This window comes from Plutella xylostella, chromosome 31 (genome assembly GCF_932276165.1).
Source record: "Plutella xylostella chromosome 31, ilPluXylo3.1, whole genome shotgun sequence".
Lineage (NCBI taxonomy): Eukaryota > Metazoa > Arthropoda > Insecta > Lepidoptera > Plutellidae > Plutella > Plutella xylostella.
Window position 1 is genome coordinate 1149817 of NC_064011.1, and position 20791 is coordinate 1170607.

The window sequence follows — 20791 nt, forward strand, 5'->3', positions numbered from 1 at the left end:
TGTAACAGACTAGAGGCTATAGAATATATTTTAGCCATACTTATGATTATTCCTGATTCAATAACATTTATTGCAAATGCCATACACAGAAAGCCATGAGCTAACCGGTTAAATAGTATTAATTTTAATATACTAACTGTTGTTTACTTACCTACTTAAAAATGTTAAGACATTTTCTCGTTTTTGTATTGTTAAGGCAATAATATTTTTGTTCGTAGGGAAATTGTAGTTTTTTATTCTAAGATTAACATTGTTTAGTTATTGGTAGGCAGTGGGATAAAGTTTAACTTTCTTTTGCTAAAAAAACTCTGAAAAAATATCTCTGTTTAAAATTAATTCATACATAAGGTAAATCGATAATGTCGGAAGGCACAAATTCTAATTTTAATGCTGTCAAAACCACAAATTCTTCATCAGTGTTATCTAAATTGATTCATTTGTTTTTCTATCAAATTGTTGGAAACAGTATGAATTTATGATCTCTTTTTTTACTTTCGAATCCTATTATACCCACTGTATACCGGTATCTTTTAAATACTATTTAATTTGTGGAGACTGGTAATAAAATATAAGTATAATCCATTCTTTAAAGTGTGTGTTATTTCGTATCCTAAACAGTGGCGGATTTACCTATAGGCCAAAAAGGCCAGTGCCTAGGGCGGCAGATTTAGAGGGGCGGCAAATTTAGCATTTTTTATTTTACAGATTTTTTTAATATAAATTTACGTGTACACAATCTACATACAGGGTGGCTGCAGGAAGCTGAAACTTGTATGGTTAAAAGAACAACTTAAGAGGATGACACAAAAATAAAAAAATTCTTTTAAAAAGTTATCCAAAAAAATAATAAAACATAATTAATCCACTGAGGTAGATTTTCGTAGAAAATTAGGAAAAAAAATCATAACTCCTAAACTACTAAAAATTGCTGAACATACATGGGGGTGATTAGGCTACCCCTTGACCTAAGGAATCAAACATTTTCCTTTGGACGTCACTCTTTGGGCCACCCTGTATAAATAAACGCACTGTCATATAATCAGTATGTACCTATATTCTTTGAATTTAGTGGCAACTGTGGCTGCTGAATCAGGCTCGGGCTAGTACGGGGCGCATTTAAGTCGTGACAAAAGTTCTACCTCGTCGCGCTCGCTCTTGAGGCTGCGCGATGTGAGTGAGCGCGATGCATAACTTATGTCACGTCTTAAACTAGCCAAGATTGACGCTTTTTCATGCTGCTTCAGGAATTTTTTTTTTGAAACTCGACACAACGCTGGCTTAAATAAATGAGTGAAATTGGGAAAGGCAAAACCCGGAATAGAGTGAATTTGAGACGATGGTCAGCCAGAAAAGAAGCATGTAATAGTTAAAGAGATTCTTGGCATGCATATTCTTTGAAATCAATCAAATATGATATTACTAAAAAGCCTGTAACGCGACAAGAAGCGGCGGGAATACTTTCGAATTTGGAGAAACTGGAAACGGCTGTAATGGTAGTTATATGTGGATAATGTGGAATTTTGTCATATGTACTAAGTACGGTGGCCTGCGCCTAAAAGTATACAGGCGGAGTTTTTAAAATAGCGATCTCAAGCTCACATGCTGCTCAAGCACATCCACATAAACACCACTGCTACACACATCACACACCACACGTCCCCGGATTTATAACATATGTAGCTGGTCCCTTCATCATCAGGGATCGCTATTTTAAAAACTCCGCCTGTATACTTTTAGGCGCAGGCCACCGTACATCAGTGATATTTTTGGACCAAACAGTCACTTGAGTCTACCAAGAATTCGCAGTTTCAAGCTTAATATTTTGCAAACCAGTCACTGAATAAAAAAATGGTTTAAGAAGACCTTTGATATTTTTGAAAGGCCTGTACAATACCTTACACCAACGAAAAAAATCATCCCCATTTTACATGTATGGAAGGTAACATTTTTTTTTCATTAATTTATTTTACCAGTTTGTCGATGCCGTACATTTGTACAAGGTGGATCAAAAGAAGTCATCCTATCTTGATTGGCTCTAATTTTTTTCTAAATGAAAAACTTCGATTCTGTTTTTTTATTAACTATGTTTATTTGAACATTTAAAATTTTATTGGTAAAGTCTAGAAGATGATATTGGCCAAATGGGCGCCGTCACAATTGATTGCCATATGGGCTCCTTTTATGGCATTTGTCATCAATTCAGCGAGACCTTCGAGCGAGAGATTCTCGCACTCGTGTCGAATGTTGTCCTTAAGGGCTTCCAGAGACACGTGCTTATTCACATTAACACGGGTCTTGAAAAAACACCCACAAAAACTGTCTGAAACGGTTAAATCGGGCGATATTGTGGGAAAAATGACATATAAAACGAAAAAAAAGGCGACCCGAAAACTGAATATACAAAATTATTTGGCGTTCTTGGGAAGTGTGGCTTTCATGGCTTGTCAACTTGTATTCTGCATTTGTCTAGTCCACCAATATCAAAACAAATTTGAAATTGGCGGCTATTTGTACAAATGAGAGCAATTTCCAATAGGGTGATTACTTTTGGCCCACCTTGTATATCTTTGCTAAATGTCAGCTTTGATATTTTTACCCGTTTCTGAGAAAACGACAGCCGGACAACAAAGTGATCCTATAAGGGTTTCTTTTTTCCTTTTGAGGTACGGAACCTTAAACAAGATTTGATGAAACATTTGAAGTTGGTGACAGATAGACATAGAAATATCCACATTATTAAGTTCACAATCATACTAATAACGGGATTAAACTAACAAGTTGAATTTCAGAAGTCAGTAGGGGCGGCAAAAATTGAATGGCCTACGGGCGGCAAATTTGTAAATCCGCCACTGATCCTAAAACTCATTGAGAAAAGATTCAATTTAGCTCATTCAAAACATGAAAAGGGCACAGCTGCAGTAGAAATTAAAGAAATAAATCCCATATATTACCATTTTATTCAACAACAGAACATAATATTAACAACATAATAATGAATATTGTTTAAACAATAATTAATTTATAACTAAAACCATGATTGTTTCTTGGTGAAAACTTTTTATAATTCCGTTTTTTTTTACCTACAGGATGCAGTGAAATATCTACACATAATATTCGAAAGAAAACTATTGTATAAATATCCAACAGATCAAAATAACAAAAAAAACATGAAGTAAGTATACTATTTTTTATAACAACCCTAAAGGTATATTTTAAACAAAATTATCATTACCTACTTATACAAAACTAGGTAGGTAAGTTATAACATGTAAAATTTATATTGCATCGGTCATTTTAGCTAAATTTTATACATACCTCACAGAGATACTTACCTCACACATGTATATAAAAATGCTAGTTAAAAGTACACCTAACATTATTATTTCTTCTTAAAATATTACAAAATCAGTTTTAACTATTTATGTACTTACAAATTTTATTCAAAATTCTGAATAACAATAAGTAACAGTATTTTGATCACAATTTTAAAACCCAGTTCAATAACAATCCACCTATAACTGTTCGCTCTTACAAGTCTGTATTGTACCTACATAAATATTCACAAAACTGCCCATAATCTATGTATAGATACACTTACTGAAAGTAAGTCATGGATGTCATAAATTATGTTTATAAATAATTTTAAGTACTACAACATAACGGTTTGAGGTACTCAAGTTGTACAAAACAATACATAAGTATATAAATTAAATACAGGGTGTTAAAAAAACGGTAAGCCGAAGAGTGACTCAGAAAATAATTCTGAAGAAATATTGTTCTAGCTAGACAATTTGAAGATTCACAAAAAAAAATGTTTAGTTCAAAATTGTTTGGTCTTTTTTACTGTACATCGCAAGTTGGTACATATTTTAAAGGATTTTCCAAAATAATTCTTTCAGAACGACAAGTTGAGTTATCCAGACCCCCTTTGGGCTTACTTTAAAACTTTCGCAACACCCCTTATATCAACTACCAACGGAAAATAACCTACAACTATTCAACAGGTCCCAATAACCTAACCTAACGCACCAACCACAACAATATCAGGACGATTTATCCCCAACAGAACTTCTGATATAATCCTGAGTTACCTTCATAACCTCTAAAGCTCCTTTGCTAATCAAATTCTTAGCTAAAGTCCTGCCTAACTCATCGGCTTTGACTATCACATCTATTGGGACATTAGCGTTTTCTGTCATACCAGAAAACAACCTAACTTTTTTAGCATCAACTGTACTTACATCTTCACAACTTTTAACTTCACCTGCTGAAATCTTCTTATTCAATTCTTCTATAGGATTAACCTGACTATCTTTAGCCTCATCAGGTTTAAACTTTTTACAGTCACTCTCTTCGTCAGGACTTAAACGGTGTTTAGTTGATTTGTGTATTTGAGGGTATGTTTCTTCCACTTTGTCTATGATTTTGGTTTTGCCGTCCAAGCTCCATACTGCTCCGGATATGGTTAGTTTGTATTCTGCTCCAAAAGGTTTGAGTTTAGTGGAGACACCCACTGGGGCACTGCAACCACCGCCTGTGGGAGAAAATGAGTATTTTAATATTTATTTCTTACTAGCGGGAACTCCGGGATCAAAAGTGGGTGTGGCTGTGACCCCTGGATACAACTGTGTATTGGTATTGACGTGAATACTGAGTGAATTTTTTTGCTGAATGAGTAGATTTTGGTAAATAAAAGAAATCTCTAGTTCCTCACCTAGGGCGGCTAGAAAGCTATGTTTCCTAGGATGGCTAAAAAGCTCTGTTTCCTCACCTAGGGCGGCTAGAAAGCTCTGTTTCCTCACTGTTGTATCTATAAGTAGGTAGTGTGATAAGTAAGACAGACCGGCTGCGTCCGTCTGGCGGCGAAACCTCAGTCGAATACACGAGCTAAACGTTATCGGTTGTTTCTCTTATCACCTCACATCAGTTATAACACTCACCTAGGGTGGCTAGAAAGCTGCGTTCAGCCAGCGCAGCGCAGTAAGTGCCCGCGTGGTTCAAAGGTGCCAACAACGATAGTATGTGTGTGTTGTCCGCTCTGCATTCTACGGCTAGGGCGCCTTGCCCGACCGCGTACATCATTTCGGAGCAGGATAGTATCTGCGGACAATGGTTAGGTATTAATAGCATCATCAGGTACAGTACAGGTTAGATAGTTTGTCGAAAACAATAAAAGTTTACGCTTTCTCGCATACTAAGTGGCGCCTCTAATGGAAACTATCATGAAACTTTTGACAAATAATGTGACAAATATGCAGATGACAAGAGAAAACGTAAACTTTTTTCGTTTTCATAAATAGCAAAACCCGTATACTAGAGGGTCTGATGTTCACTACCACGAATGTAGACTGCTCAAAAGACGTCATACGTCTAACGCACCTTAGTGTCGCTGCACAGGTTCGTTATCGACGTACATAAACGTCACTACATCGCGATTCAGCATGAATACGGTGCTGTGATTGAACGAGTTATCGACGTCAACAGGGGGTTGCAAAAAGCTGCTCTTCCAAAACTTTAAAACAAGGGCTAGAGAGAATTACGCCTTTTCACCGTGGCCGTGGATAGATTATCCAGTCAGACTTTGACTTCCCGTAGGGCTACACAGGTTCGTTATACAGGGTGTTGCAAAAAGGGTACCTACACTAAGCTGAAACCTACATGTGCAGCATGGTATATCTAACTTTTATCCCGAAACTAAAATCTGAATTCACATGTAGGTTCGGCTTAGTATACCCTTTTTGCAACACCCTGTATAACGAACCTGTGTAGCCCTACGGGAAGTCAAAGTCTGACTGGATAATCTATCCACGGCCACAGTGAAAAGGCGTAATTCTCTCTAGCCCTTGTTTTAATGTTTTGGAAGAGTATAGGTTTGAATGTAGAATGCCCCTGTTGTAGGTGATAATGATATAATGGCTATAAAGAGAAGAGGTCGATATTTATTTATTTATTTAATAACTTAAACCTATCATTACAGCTACTCCAATGCGATAGGCAAGCAAACAATTTTTAGTTAAAATTAAACCCTATATCTTATTATTTATAACATAACACAGCACGTATAAACAATTCCTATTGAATTCGACCAGAGAACAGTGAAACAAATCCAACCCCTCCGCTACAATGTTAAGCGCGCGCAGGGCGCGGGTGAGGGGGGCCTCCCGCAGCAGGTTGGTTCTCGCCGCCGGCTCCGCCAACAGCCGCGGCCGCCGCCGCCGCTCCACGTACCTGTCCGGGACATTTAAACTAATCCTACCCAATATTGCAGAGTTTGATGTTCTACCATTTAATAATCTAAATAAATATGTCATCAACGCTAGTTCCCTTCTTACCCGTAGTTCGTTGTAGCCCACCATGCCTAATACGAACAGTGTTGGATACATCAGGGGATAAAAAGGGTAAACTCCATACTGTCTTAAGTATATATACCGAATAAATTTATTTTGAATTCGCTCCAACATAAGACCATACTTCATCTCATGTGGGGCCCAGATGACTGCATTGAACTCTAAGTGGCTCCTTACCAACGCATTATATAGCGCGATAATGGTTCTAATGTTATTAAAGCCCTGCACCCGGCGCAGTACGAAGCCCAAATTTCTAAATGCCTTTTTACAGATATTAGTGATGTGATCACGAAACGTAAGCTGTGCGGTCAATCGTACTCCTAGATCTCTCACCTCTGAGACTCTTGCCATAGGTGTACCGGCCACCAGGTACTTGTGGCAATGTGGTGATTGAGCTCGACTAAACGAAATGATGACGCACTTCGCCGAGTTGAACTGTAGCTTGTTGCGCTCGCTCCACTCCACCACCCGGTCGATGTCCTGCTGCAGTCTCTCGCAGTCTGCGCGCGAGCTCACCCGCAGGTACAGCTTCAGGTCGTCTGCAAACAGGAGACATGAAGCGTTCTGGACAACCTTGGGCAAGTCGTTTATCATTAGGATAAATTCTAGAGGCCCAAGGTTGCTTCCTTGGCTCACCCCTGATCTGGTTTTATATGGCTGCGACTGATGTCCTCTGTATTCGACATACTGCCGACGGTTCCGCATATAGCTCGCAAAGAATTGCAGCAAGTGTGGGGTGCAGCCGACGCTCGCTAACTTCATTAGCAGCACATCGTTGTCAACGACGTCAAACGCCTTACGGAAGTCGAAATAGGCGGCGTCGACCTGCACGCCCGCGTCCACGGCCGGCAGCACGTCCGCCATGTAGGCCAGCAGGTTACTGCTGGTGCTGTGTCCGGGACGGAACCCGTGCTGCGCATCCGACAACTGAGATCGTACCTGGAGAAACATATTTCTTTGAATAGCTGCCTCAAATACCTTCGCCGGGGTTGATAACACAGCAACCGGCCTGTACCCATCTACGTTAGCAGACGCACTTCCTTTCGGAACCGGTATTACTCGCGTGAGCTTCCATACTTCCGGGTACTCTTTAACCCTGAGGCTTAAATTAAAAATATACACTAGTGCATCCAAAAGTGCATATCTACAATCTTTAAAAATGAAGGCGGGTATGTGATCGGGCCCGGCGGAGCGTTTGGGAGGCAAGCGCTGCAGCGCGGCGCGCACGTCGCCCGGCTGCAGCTGCTGCAGCTGCACGCGCGCGCCCGCGTTGCCGCCCCCCGCGCCCCGCACCGCCGCTTCCACGTCCAGCTCCGGCTCAGCACTGCTATACACGGATTGGAAATATGTAGCAAATTCTATGGCGCACTCATTCTCGGTTAGTGTTACCCCGTTCTTTTGGATATTTTGAGTGCTACGTGATCCCCGTTTCGACTTTACATAATTCCAAAATGATTTGGGATCTTCTATCAAGTGGTTCTCTATTCTACCTAGGTACTGCGCTTGTGCTGTATCTATTAGAGATTTGACGTTGGCCCTATAATCAGAAAACGCCTCGTAATCACACCTCAACTTGGATTCTTTGTAACGTTTATGCAGCTTTGCTTTAATTCGAATGTTTCGGATTATATCTGGCGTGTACCACTCGGGGTAATTGTATCTCGAGTTTACACGCTTCCGATTTTTTTTGGGAACACAGTCATCGAAAATTTTGTAAATAGTATCGTAAAAATAATTTAATGCCAATTCGATATTATCCAATTCATACAATGGAGACCAATCAATCGAAGCTACCGTGGAATATAGTAAAGGGTAGTTAGCCTTATTAAAGTTCCAACCCCTGTGTGTTGGTACGGGATCGTTAGTGGCAGCGACGGCGGGGGCGGCGGGGGCAGCGGGGGCGGGCCCGGGGGCGAGCACCGTCACCTCGAGCGGCGGGTGCTGCGGGTCGACCGGGACCAGCGGCTCGCCGGCCCGCACGCTCACCTGTGACCCCAGCTCACCCGAACTCAACACGAGATCCAGCAGGTGATCATTGCAATTTGTTACACTATTACTCTGGACGAATTCGCAGTAACTTACAAAGTACTCGTAATAATTACGTACATTGACCGGACTAGAGTACAAATTAAAGTCACCTATTGCTATAATATGCTTATATCTATTACACAATTGTTCGATTATACGAAATAGCAACATATATTCCGTTTCACAACTATTCGGTGGAATATACACTACGCATACCAAAAACAAACATTTATAGTTTAGGTGGACAGTAGCGCACACCAGTTCAAACACTCGGTCGTTGATATTGACATCGCCGGGTATCGATACTGCGCGTAGATCGTATCGGGGTGTGGCCACGAGAAACGCTCCTCCGTGCTTTCGTCCGTCCGTTCTATCGCAACGAATTATTTTATACCCGGGTGGGACTATCTCCGCATCTCCAATAGAATCATTGCAACCAGTTTCTGTAACTGCATATAAATCAGAATCCGCAGTTTGTAAATTTTGCATGAACCTATCTAACTTAGTCCGTAGTCCTCTCACATTTTGGTATGTAATCTCAATTTGCTTTCTCTGAGTCGCTAGTGGGAATTGGGTATCTTTTACGAAACCAAATCCACTCACTGAATTCTACGTTTACTGGCCATACTTCCGGCTGACAGATCTTGTCATACATACTTTCCGGGACTCCCACTATAAATGATGCGTAGTCTCTCTCCGTTTTTGTTTTTAGCTTCTCGACCTTTATTTCATTTTGTGATCCGCATACACCTGCCACATGATCCAAAATATCTTTCTCGCATGTATTTTTTCGCAATCGCCAAATATGCAAGTGTTTTTTCCTTTCTATTCCTTTAAGTGGTACGTCTTTATTATTACCACCCTTCATAACTTCCGTAAACAGTTCTTTTTTCTTTCTACTCTGGACCACCTTCCACTCATTTTCCGTATTCCTATTAGCAGGGGTAGTAATTTCCCCTGATTCCAATGTCGACACTATCGCTAGTTTCCTGGCTCCATCCGAAGACATGTTCCGTGCGGGGGCACTAGCGCTATCCCGCTTGCTCTGCGGCGACGAAGGTGGGAGTGCTGTTTGCCTCTCATCGAGTGACCGCTGCTGTGCGCCCGCGCTCAGTCGCTGAGTACCGCTTGGATCAGACGGACGTGTGACGCTTTGCTGCGGTGCGGTCCTTTTCGCAGTCACGGATGAATATGACTTCGACGAAATATTATGTTCTGAACGGTGTAAAGTGCGTTCTTCCAGTGATAAAATATGGTTGTTCTTTTCTAGTATTATCCGCTTTAAATCAACGATTGCTTCCGACATATTTTCAACTACCTTACTTAATCTTTCTACCTCCTGCTTTAGTGGTAGAATACTTTCATTCTGGATTCTAATTGTATGTAACTCCTGCTGTATAGCGGACAATACTACAGCTATGCTTTCGCTTTCCGGAGAGGGTGAGTTCTCCTTTACCTCCATGTAGTCTGCTGCAGTGCTCGCACCCGCCCCTCGCCTAGTATTCACCTTGCTAATAAGTATTTTTCCGCGACTGCCCCGTTCCGTACTCACGAAGTTCGTTGGTGTGAATGTCTTATCCATGATTGTTCCTCCGCGGATGGGTGTATTTGTGTTGTCCTGCTTTGGAATCATCCTTGTGCACTCCGGGCAGATCCATTGAAGTTTGCTCTCCTCAGTCAGTGCTTCAAAGGACTCCACCGATTTACCGAGGCACTTCACGTGAAACACCTTGTGACAGTTATTAGTTGTACACTCCATAAATAAAAGATCAAATATTTCACCATCACATGCTCCACACTTAGTCCCCATTATTTACGTATTAAATAGAAATAACTCGTAGGTATTTGTTGCGATTTCCGATCAACCGAAAGCACGTCCGTTTGCAACCGTTACGTGACGTGACAGATATATTATTACATTGTTATAAATCGGATCGTACAGATTATTCTAGGTAATAATTTATGTAATCATTAAAACGCAATAATGAATTTATTGCAGCACTTTGATAAAATCCACTCACACGCATATAGATAGACACTATCAAGAATACGATACACAATTTCGAGCTGACACCCATCGGCCCATTAGCTCAGTTGGTTAGAGCGTCGTGCTAATAACGCGAAGGTCGCGGGTTCGATCCCCTCATGGGCCACAACTTCTTTTTATATTTTTTCCTTAGATAAAACGTTACAAAATAATTATAAGTCACATTTTTTTTCGTGAGATATAGACTATGCTTAGGATTTAGATGCTGAAAATTTAAGCGAGTCACAGTTTTTCGCTCTATCGTACTCACGCCTCACGCAGGACTGTCACGAGCCGTATCGCCGATTTTAAATGAGTGTGCAGGTATGAATGCTTTTTTTATATGTCTTGTCCTTACCTTACTCGCCCTCTCCCCCCAATTCATCCTCAACAGCCCAGAATGAGCCAGTAACAGAGCTGCAAACATTCCATCTTCAGCATCTAACTTCCTCAACCTAGTGTTGAGGTTCCCGCGCACATCGCAGACCTTGAGATGTGGGTGAGCGGAGCGGAGCTGAGCGGTGCGGCGCAGCGAGGAGGTTCCTGGGAAAGGAGGGAGATTAGTGGAGAAAACCGCGTCGAAATCTGTTCAGGGGAACGGAAGATAATCCTACTAATATTATGGAAGCTTGGTAGAAATTGATTTTTAGCAATAATTCCGCATGTGTGCGCAAATTATGTAACTATTCTTTGAAATGCTTCTGTGTAATAATTGTTTTTTGTGTGCAATAAAGTGTATCCTACTAATACCTATTATAAAGGCGAAAGTTTGTGAGTATTGTGAGTATGTATGTTACTTATTTACGTCAAAACGGCTGAAACGATTTTAATGAAATTTGGTATGGAGTTAGCTGACGCACTGCGTTACTACCTTCTTTTGTATCGCGAAATTCCCACGGTTTTTTTAAGGTGAAGTGAAGCTCGGGTATCGGATAAAGGTCAAATTGAGAACCTCTTTTTAAAAAGGCTTATATTGGTAACCGGTAGTGGCTGGATGAGGAAAGCCGAGGACAGAGTGTTGTGGCGCTCCTTGGGAGAAGACTATGTCGAGCAGTGGACGATTACAGGCTGATGTTGATTATGATGACAGATTATTGGCTGATGATTTCTGCGCTTACCTATAACTGAACCCTCGGGCAGTGTCGCTAAAGTATGGTCCTTATACTTTTCGCTCAGCACTAATGCATCTCTAGGGTCTTCTCTGAAATAGAACAAGACATAGATAGGTTTAGAATTAGGTTACAAGCGCGGGGCTACTTTTAGTAACATAATAATATATGTGACCCGAAGCTAGGCAGATCCAGATAGTAATGATGAGTATTGGGCAGCTGATATATCTACACAGATAGTTATTATAATACATCAACACATCTTAAAATGGAGAGTCTGATTTTCATAAAATTCTGATAAATAGTTAATTATTTATTTTTTTGGTTATACCTACCAATGTTTGAAATATGTATTATTATGGTCGTAATAGCTATAAAGCTAAAAAGATTCTTAATTAATAATTAAATAAGTGGGGGACTATGTAATTGTTGCACTGAATACTTGCATAGTTTACGTAATCATCAATAATTGACCAATATTGAGGTAAATGGATGAAGGTTATTGTTAGTGCAAAGGAAACTGGTAATTAAAATGTATAACACACACCTTTGTTTAAACAATTCTTAAAATTGTTATTATCAGCTAAACATAAAATTGCTGGACATAAATAAAATCGACAGGAAGTAGGTATTTCAGGACGGCTAATCCAATTTTGATGAAACACGGCTATGAACAGTACAATACATTTGAGTACCTAAGTAAAAGACAAAAAACGCAGTCCGAAATTAATAGACCTAACCAAGACTTGAGTACCTACCCGACCCGGCTGGGAATCGAACCCGGTACGTATGGCGGTTTAGTTATTGAACTAAACGCTGCACCGTTGCGTCTTCATATACAGGGTGAAATTTTATAGGTACCATGTAATTTTTCCACGATTACAGATTTCTGATATAGTTGTAGAGGGGTGGTGTGGTGAGACAGACAGACAAACGGACAACAAAGTGATCCAATAAGGGTTCCTTTTTCCTTTTGAGCTACGGAACCCAAAAAACTAACGTTGAAAATCCTGTAGGTAGGTATGTAATACATACTCAACTCATACAATCGTCGTCGCAATATTCCAATAGATTTTATTGATTGATCAATCACAGAAGTCCATTCTTTCTATTAAGCATGCACTGTGTGGCCTGATAACCTATTTATAGCTTACACTATACGAGTATCCTGCACTCTAAATGCAATTGACATCCGTGCCACATTGGTTAAGTATATTTAAAATTGCTATACAGAGTGATGTTTTATCAGTGGCGTTCGCTTTGGGTCAATGTACCCGAGATACTGAGTTACTTTTATTTTAGAAATGGGACTATCTTATTAAAAGGGAAACTATTTCAGGTAAGTACACTTGTGCCCAGTGCGCGAGTCCTGGTTATTCTATTTTATTCTCTGTGGCGGTGTAAGTACCTGCACCTGGCTCTCTCGACTGGAACCTTTGTGCATATCCCCAAGGTCTAAACTGCCTTCCTAAGCTTGGACCATTTCCCACCACGCTGGTCCACTGCGGGTTGGTGGGTTCACATATCTAGATATGCAGGTTTCCTCACGATGTTTTTCTTCACCGTAAGAGCGATGATATACATTGTACTTAAGTTAAAAGAACTCATTGGTACATGTCAGCGCCGGGATTCGAACCCGCATCTCTGGCGTGAGAAGCGGGCGCTTACCCGACTGAGCTACCACCGCTCTAAGCCCTGGTTATAAAGCTCACCTCTCAAACACAGCCCCAATAGCCAGCCCCGGTGGCAGCGCCGTGGGCAGATCCTTCAGTGAGTGAACCACGAAGTCTACAGAGTTGTTGGCCAACGCCTCCTCCAGGTCTTTAGTGAAGAGAGACTTCTCTCCGATCTTCGGTAGAGAGATGTCGAGGATTCTGTCTCCGAGGGTTGTCATTGATACTGGAAGATTGAATGTGGTTTTAGTATTTTAGATAGATAGATAAAACGTTATTTTTTTACACTCAAACAGAAGTTAAATAGCTTATTACACATAGGTACAAAAATTGCGGTGTTATCGCTTAGAGTGATTTGAACGCAATTTTTCTTGAGTCAGAGAAAAGGCTATGATAGAATTTAAATAAAATACCAAATAGCTTGCGCTTATTATTCTGTGGTATTATTTAAACTCGAATAAAGTAGTTATAGCTTAGCAGTAGACGATTGCGGGCTGATGATGTATCTTTTATCAATTGGTAGATGAAATTTAGGTCTACAGCAGTGGATTGCTGATAGGCTTAAGATAGCCTAACTCCATTCTGGTGCTATTTTATAAATCAATGCAGTAGTTTTTCAGTAAACATATTATATACTTTGTACATACACCTTGCCTTATATAAATACCCTGTGATGACTGTTTAAACATATTTTTATTTCAAAATTCCAAAACTTATTTTACAGAGGAAAGTAGGAAAAGACTGTTAATATTAATTCCTCATTCGGACGACCGAATGGCGTAGTGGTTAGTAACCCTGACTACCGAGCCGATGGTCCTGGGTTCAATTCCCGGCTGGGGCAGATATTTGTTTAAACACAGATATTTGTTCTCGGGTCTTGGATGTGCCCGTAAAATGGCAATAGGCCCGCCCCCTATTACATTGGGACTAACATAACACTCTGGCGAAAAGTGGGTGCAGCTGGGTGGTAGGCAGAGGTGCATTTACCTCTGCCTACCCCTCAAGGGAGTACATTAGTACAAGGCGTGAGTGCATGTTTTTTTTTTTTATTAATTCCTACAGAAAAATCTGGCTAGAGGTGCCACATATTAAATAATATACTGATAAAAATACTACTATCACACACAGGTTAGTGACATAGGTAGGTATAATGTGCCAAATATCTTTTATCTCAATGAAAAAAAAAACAACTCTCTTCACTATCAGTATTTCTGGGTTTAAAAGGTGAGAAGGATTGAATATAAGATGGCTTACAAATTTTAAAAAGATTTTCATATTTTAGGTTTACAATATTAATAGGTAAAGCCGTTTGGGAGCTATGTTACTCTACAGAGAGTATTTTAAACTTATAACACCCATTTTTAGGGTTCCGTAGCCAAAATGGCAAAAACGGAACCCTTATAGTTTCGTCATGTCCGTCTGTCCGTCTGTCCGTCTGTCACAGCCGATTTACTCGGAAACTATAAGTACTACAGTGATGAAATTTGATGGGAATATGTGTTGTATGAACCGCTACAAAAATATGACACTAAATAGTAAAAAAAAGAATTGGGGGTGGGGCCCCCCATACATGTAACTGAGGGATGAAATTTTTTTTTTCGATGTACATACCCGTGTGGGGTATCAATGGAAAGGTCTTTTAAAATGATATAAAGTTTTCTAAAAAACATTTTTCTTAAAGTGAACGGTTTTTGAGATATCAGCTCTCAAAGTCGTAAAAAGTATGTCCCCCCCCCTCTATTTTTATAACTACGGGGTATAAAATTCTAAAAAAAATAGAGGTGATGCATGCTAATTAACTCTTTCAACGATTTTTGGTTTGATCAAAGTATCTCTTATAGTTTTTGAGATAGGTTGATTTAACTGTAATTTTGATTTGCTGCTACGGAACCCTTTGTGCGCGAGCCCGACTCGCACTTGGCCGGTTTTTTATTTACATTTATAATATTAGTAATTAGTATATTAGTAAGGTTGGGCATAGCTAGATAAAATTTTGTAGACCTAACCTAGTTCAGAGATTAACTAAACATCTGATTTCTTATTCCAGCATTAAGTACACCATTGGACAAATACCTGTGCAACTTATCTTACAATTTATTAAGTTAATTTCTTACCTATTGAAAATTCCTTTTCCGGGTATAACTTCTTGAGGCTGTCAATAACAAAGTTTGTCTGTATAAGTGCCAGCTGCAACAACAAGGAACAGGTGTTAAAACAATATTAATAAATATAATTAACATAAGGAAAAAAAATGTAAGTTACAAAATCAATCATGGTTTTAAGGGTGGGATTGTATCACTAGTGAAACATGGCTAACTTAACAATGGATAAAAGATAGATGGGATACAATTTTTTTTGAGCAAAGTAAATTAAGGATAATTTTGCGTACCATGTCAGTATTATAAATTGAAAGATACCTCAACTATTTTCAGTGTTGGCACTTGGTTCTATTGCAAAGTGAGTATTGACGAACTCTATTAGGTAGAGGATATAAGGAATCATTTAACAAATATTTAGAACCAACAAAGTGAAGGTATGGTACAAGTAATATTTTTTAACATACATAGTATACAATTTACTTTTAAAACTTACTTAAAGTATTAAAATAAACCTGCCCCTACCAACTTTGCATTTCAGATAGAAAAACAAGAACAAGATAAGTATTATCAATGTATTGAGAAAGAAGGAGTGATAAGAGATCAATGCTTTCTATGAAGTTAGTGAAAAGTACCAAAACTATTTATTTACACAGAAAATAATGATAGTAATTATTTCATAACTTACCTCGCTCTTCCTTGAGCCCACACGAATAATATCCTTTTTGTCGCTTTCCATTTTAATTGCAAATATAATTCAGGAAAGAACGATCAAAATATTAACATAAACTTTCAGGTTATAACTTGGAATGTTACTTAAAATGATAAAACACAGACTGAATGTTAACTAGTCACTAGACACTGTAGTGGACTAGTTGGATTTAATTCATAATACACGTAAGTACAATTAATTTTATGCACGAACTTAACAAATTAAATAAAACATCTCTTCATCTTTACGTCACCGGACACGATAATGTTGCCAGGTGTTGGTCTAAATCTGACTAAAACTAATAACTGGAAATTAAATTATTACTTTTTATCTGAAAGTGTTTTCTGTACTTATGTTTGTGTAGTTTCTGCGTGTGTTTGAAATAAATGAATATTCTTTATTTTTTTTCTATAAGATGAAAAAGAGGAAGGCCGAGGACCTGTTGTGGCGCTCCTTGGGAGAGGCCTATGTCCAGCAGTGGATGATTATTGGCTGACGATGATAATGATGATGATGATGAAAAAGACTGCGATAAATATTTTTATTAAGATTTCAGATGATCAGTCGTATTTAAGATTTATTTCGGTAGTCCTTTTTTATGTGGTAACACTTTAAAGTGATCCACATAAAAATATGTCAGTTATCAATGTGATTACGATTATTGCCCGGAAATTTTGGGAATTTATTTTTTCGAGATTACAACTAGTTTTTTTTTAATTAGGGATACCATCGTACAGATCTTATTGAATATTCAATAATATCATTCCGAATCGATTCTATTTTATAATATACATCCTAACTAATATTATAAATGCGTCTGTCTGTCTGTTACTCTTTCACGCCAAAACTACAGAACGGATTTGAATGAAATTTGGTATACATACGGTCTAGACCCTGGGAAAGAACATTGGCTACTTTTTATCCCGGAATTCCCACGGGAAAACTTTTTAAGGCGAAGCGAAGCGCGCGGGAACAGCTAGTATAAAATAATATCAAATCTCATATATGTGACAGTACTTATTTATTAATTTTATTTTAGGAAAACTAACAGCACAATTTTAAGGTACCTATAACAATAACAATTATTTAACTTATTTATCCAGGAATTCCTCTTAATACTTCTATATATTTTTATGATATTAAATATGCTCCGTTATTTCAATAACTCTTTAAATTTAATATTTTTGTTAGTACTGAGAGTTCTGTAGCGTAAGGAATGTATTTCTCGCTTCAACTTACTAAACTAAGTATGTAGGTACCTACACTACCTACCTACCTACTACTTACCTACTAAGACTTGTATTGTAAGTTTCTTTTAGGATTATGTTTGTTAACTACCTCTGTGGTCTAGTGGTAGAAGCTTCGCTTCATGACCCAGAGGTCCCGGGTTCGATTCCCGGGTGGGACCATCAATTTGTGTTTCTAAATTGTGGTTCTAAGTTTGGTTAGGACATAGAAGGCTAATCACCTGATGTCCGAAACAGTGAAACGATCCATGCTGTCGGATGGGCATGTAAAGCAGTCGGTCCTGCGCCTAGCTCTCTCCAGTCATGTCGGTCAATCCGTCCCATTGGGTTATGAGAGTGATGGAACAGAGAGTGCTCCTGTGTACTGCGCACACACTTGGGCACTATAATCTACTCCTGCGTAGATGGCTGATCTCAATTGAGATTGGCCGCCGTAGTCGAAATTCGGCTAGGAGGACATTATTATTATTATTTTGGTTTCTGAATTATGTCAGCTCGGTTTCTTCTATAAGAACCGGTGGTTGATGATGCACACGGGCCTAGGCCAAGTGAGCATCATTTTCTAAAGTTGTAGATGTTTGTCTTTGAGATGGCTGGTCGGTTTGCAAGAACTTGCGAACAATTCTGCATGTATTCAATATGGCTGCTTTTTGTAAGATGGTGTAGGTATGTGTAGGAAGATCTAAAGCTTTTAATGATTGGTCTAACTGTTTCGGTATGACTCCTGTTGTTGATAATACTATGGGTACTATAGATGCTGATTTTAAACGCCACATGCGGGTTACTTCGTCTTTAAGGTCGGTATATTTGCTTAGTTTTTCTGAGATTGTGCTTTGTAGATTGTGAGTATTAGGAATTGCAATGTCTATAATCTGGGCAGTTTTTTGTTGCTTGTGTATTATGGTAATGTCGGGTCTATTGAAATGAGTGGTTCGGTCTGTTAAAATAGCTCTATCGAAGTAAAGTTTGTGTGTATTGCTTTCTAGGACAACTTCTGGAACATATTTATGTAGTACGGTATGGCTGGCTGCGGTAGGAGACTGTACTTTATTGCGAGCTGTTGATGAATTATATTTGCGACTTGGTCATGACGATGTTTATACTCAGTTTGGACTATAGATTTACATGCGCCTGTAATATGTTGGATTGTTTCTGGTGCTGAGTTGCATTTGCGGCATTTATCATTCTGGGAGCCTGGTAGTTTCATGATGTGCTTCTGATAGTTCTTGGTTTCAATGACTTGGTCTTGTATTGCGATGATGAATCCTTCAGTCTCCGGGAAGAGTTCCCCGCGACGGAGCCACTCGTGCGACGCTAGCTTGTCGACGTTGGGTTGGCTCAGGTCGTGGGGGTGTCTTCCATGAAGAGATTTTCCGCTCCACTCACGTAATTTGTCGTCCTTTTCTAGTTGTTCTTCATTAGGCTGTGATTCGTAGTCTTTAAGGTTTAGGGGAGTTAATTTACTATCAGTATTTACTATTTCTTTGTAAATTGTGGATGTTTTGGCTTTTTCATGGAAGTAGTGTCGGAGCGATTGGATTTGCTTGTTATGTAGGTTCCTGATGTCTATAATACCTCGTCCACCTTCACTTCGCGGTAATGTTTGTCGTTGTATGCAAGCTCTGGGGTGATGTTTCCTAAATTTAGTCATAGTTGTGTTTACAATGCGTTGTAGGTTCTTTAATTCTGTTTTGGACCAGTTAATTATTCCAAAAGAGTAAGTTAAAATAGGTATAGCATAGGTGTTAATTGCTTTGACTGTATTTGCTGAATTAAGTTGAGTTTTTAGAATTGAGTTTAGTCTGTGTTTGAATTGTTGAATAAGTTTGGTTTTGGTTTCTTTGTACTGTATCTGTTTATTTTGACTATAGCCTAAATATTTATAGGTTTCATTTTCAGTAAGTGGTGTGATAATATCCCCTGACATGGTTTCAAAGTGGTGTTCAAAACTTTTACCTTCTTTTACAGAATTAATCCGGCATTTATCAATTCCAAAATCCATACACATATCTTTTGATAGTCGGTCCGTAGTTTCCGCTAATATATTTAGATCAGATTCATTGTTAGCATACAGTTTTATATCATCCATGTACATGAGGTGGTTAAGTTTAGTGTCACAGTTTTGAAAGTGAAATCCAGTCCGGGTATCATTTAATACATTAGATAGTGGGTTTAATGCAAGGCAGAACCACAGAGGGCTGAGGCCATCTCCTTGAAAAATTCCACGTTGTATTTTGATTGGTTCTGATGTGTCATTATTTAATTTTAATTTAGTGGTCCAGCGGTTCATGATGAAATTTAGAAATGAAATTATTTCTGGATGTATTTTATAAATTATTAAGACTTTGAGTAACCAAGAGTGCGGAACTGAATCATATGCTTTTTTATAATCTATGTACCTACATACTATACAGATCTTGTTTCTTCTTTTGTACTATTTTTAGTATTATTGCGTCTATTGTTAGCTGTTCTTTACATCCTTGGCTGTATTTTCGACAGCCCTTTTGCTGCTCTACCAAAATCTTATTGTTTTCAGAGTGTAAATATATTATTCGCGTAAGGCATGAGGTAATTATTTTGTAGATGGTTTGAAGACAAGTTATTGGTCTAAATTTAGCAGGGTTACTCAAATCTTCTGGATCCTTAGGTAGCATGTATGTGATTCCTGTAGTAATATATTCTGGTAACATATTCGGATTTTTTATGAAATTGTTCACAAAATTGAATAATAATGGGTGGATATGGGTGAATTTTTTGTAAAAATAGTTATGAATATGATCAGTACCTGGGGCTTTCCAATTGTGCAGCGACTTTAATACATCCTGGAATGTGTCAATGGAGACAAATTCAAATTCCATTGATGGTATTTCCGCATGTTTTGTCTCCTCCTCTCGTATCCAATCAGCTTCCGTCTTATGCACAACTGGGTTCTCCCAAATCTTTGCCCAGAATTGTTGTAACTCGCCAGGGGTCGGTGTATCATTGTGTTGTGGTTGTGATTGTGTTTTATTTTCAGTGGTATTTCGGAGGCTGCGATAAAATTGTTTTTCATTGTTAGTAAATTGTGCATTTTGTGTCTTGCGTAAAGTACAGGCCTTATACTTTTAAGACGACTAGCAGTAACTATCAGTTTCTGTTTTAATGTGTCAAGAAAGTGTGTCAGTTGCGTATTGGGGTCCTCGTGTATTGAATGGGTTTGATAATTTTTTTGTATGTCTTCTACATTTTTTACAAGCTTTCTGTTTCTATTGCCAGCAATGTAGTGTGTTAACTTGCCTATTTTTGATCTTAAGTCTTCTACTCTGTGTTCTAGTCTGATTTGCCATTTCGGTTTTTTATTGCTATTGTTTCTATTGCTTGTATCTATCGGAGGAAGTGTTAATTTAGTTCCATTACATTTGGCAGCTGTCCAGGCTGCACAGTACACTATAGTTTGGAATAGGCTAAATTCAATATCAGGTTTAACATAAACTGGGAGGGTTCGTTCATTAATGTATTCTACTATTTTGGCAAACTTTTTTGAAGTTTTTTGACGTGCTATGTATGGCCTTTC

General features: G+C 38.8%; 1 protein-coding gene and 1 non-coding gene across 2 annotated transcripts; one reads left to right on the forward strand and one right to left on the reverse strand.

The window, feature by feature from the left end:
• Positions 1 to 3229: 3229 nt before the first annotated feature.
• On the reverse strand, positions 3230 to 16270 carry LOC105392269 (porphobilinogen deaminase). Its single transcript, XM_048632348.1, has 7 exons — positions 15968 to 16270; positions 15298 to 15370; positions 13223 to 13409; positions 11520 to 11602; positions 10760 to 10944; positions 4941 to 5100; positions 3230 to 4534 (listed from the first exon to the last, which is right to left on the reverse strand). Exons 1-7 carry the CDS (start codon positions 16016 to 16018, stop codon positions 4044 to 4046), a joined length of 1230 nt encoding a protein of 409 aa, XP_048488305.1. The 5' UTR covers positions 16019 to 16270; the 3' UTR covers positions 3230 to 4043.
• Positions 10455 to 10528, forward strand: Trnai-aau. Its single transcript has one exon. It is a non-coding gene; the product is annotated as a tRNA-Ile (tRNA).
• Positions 16271 to 20791: the final 4521 nt, after the last annotated feature.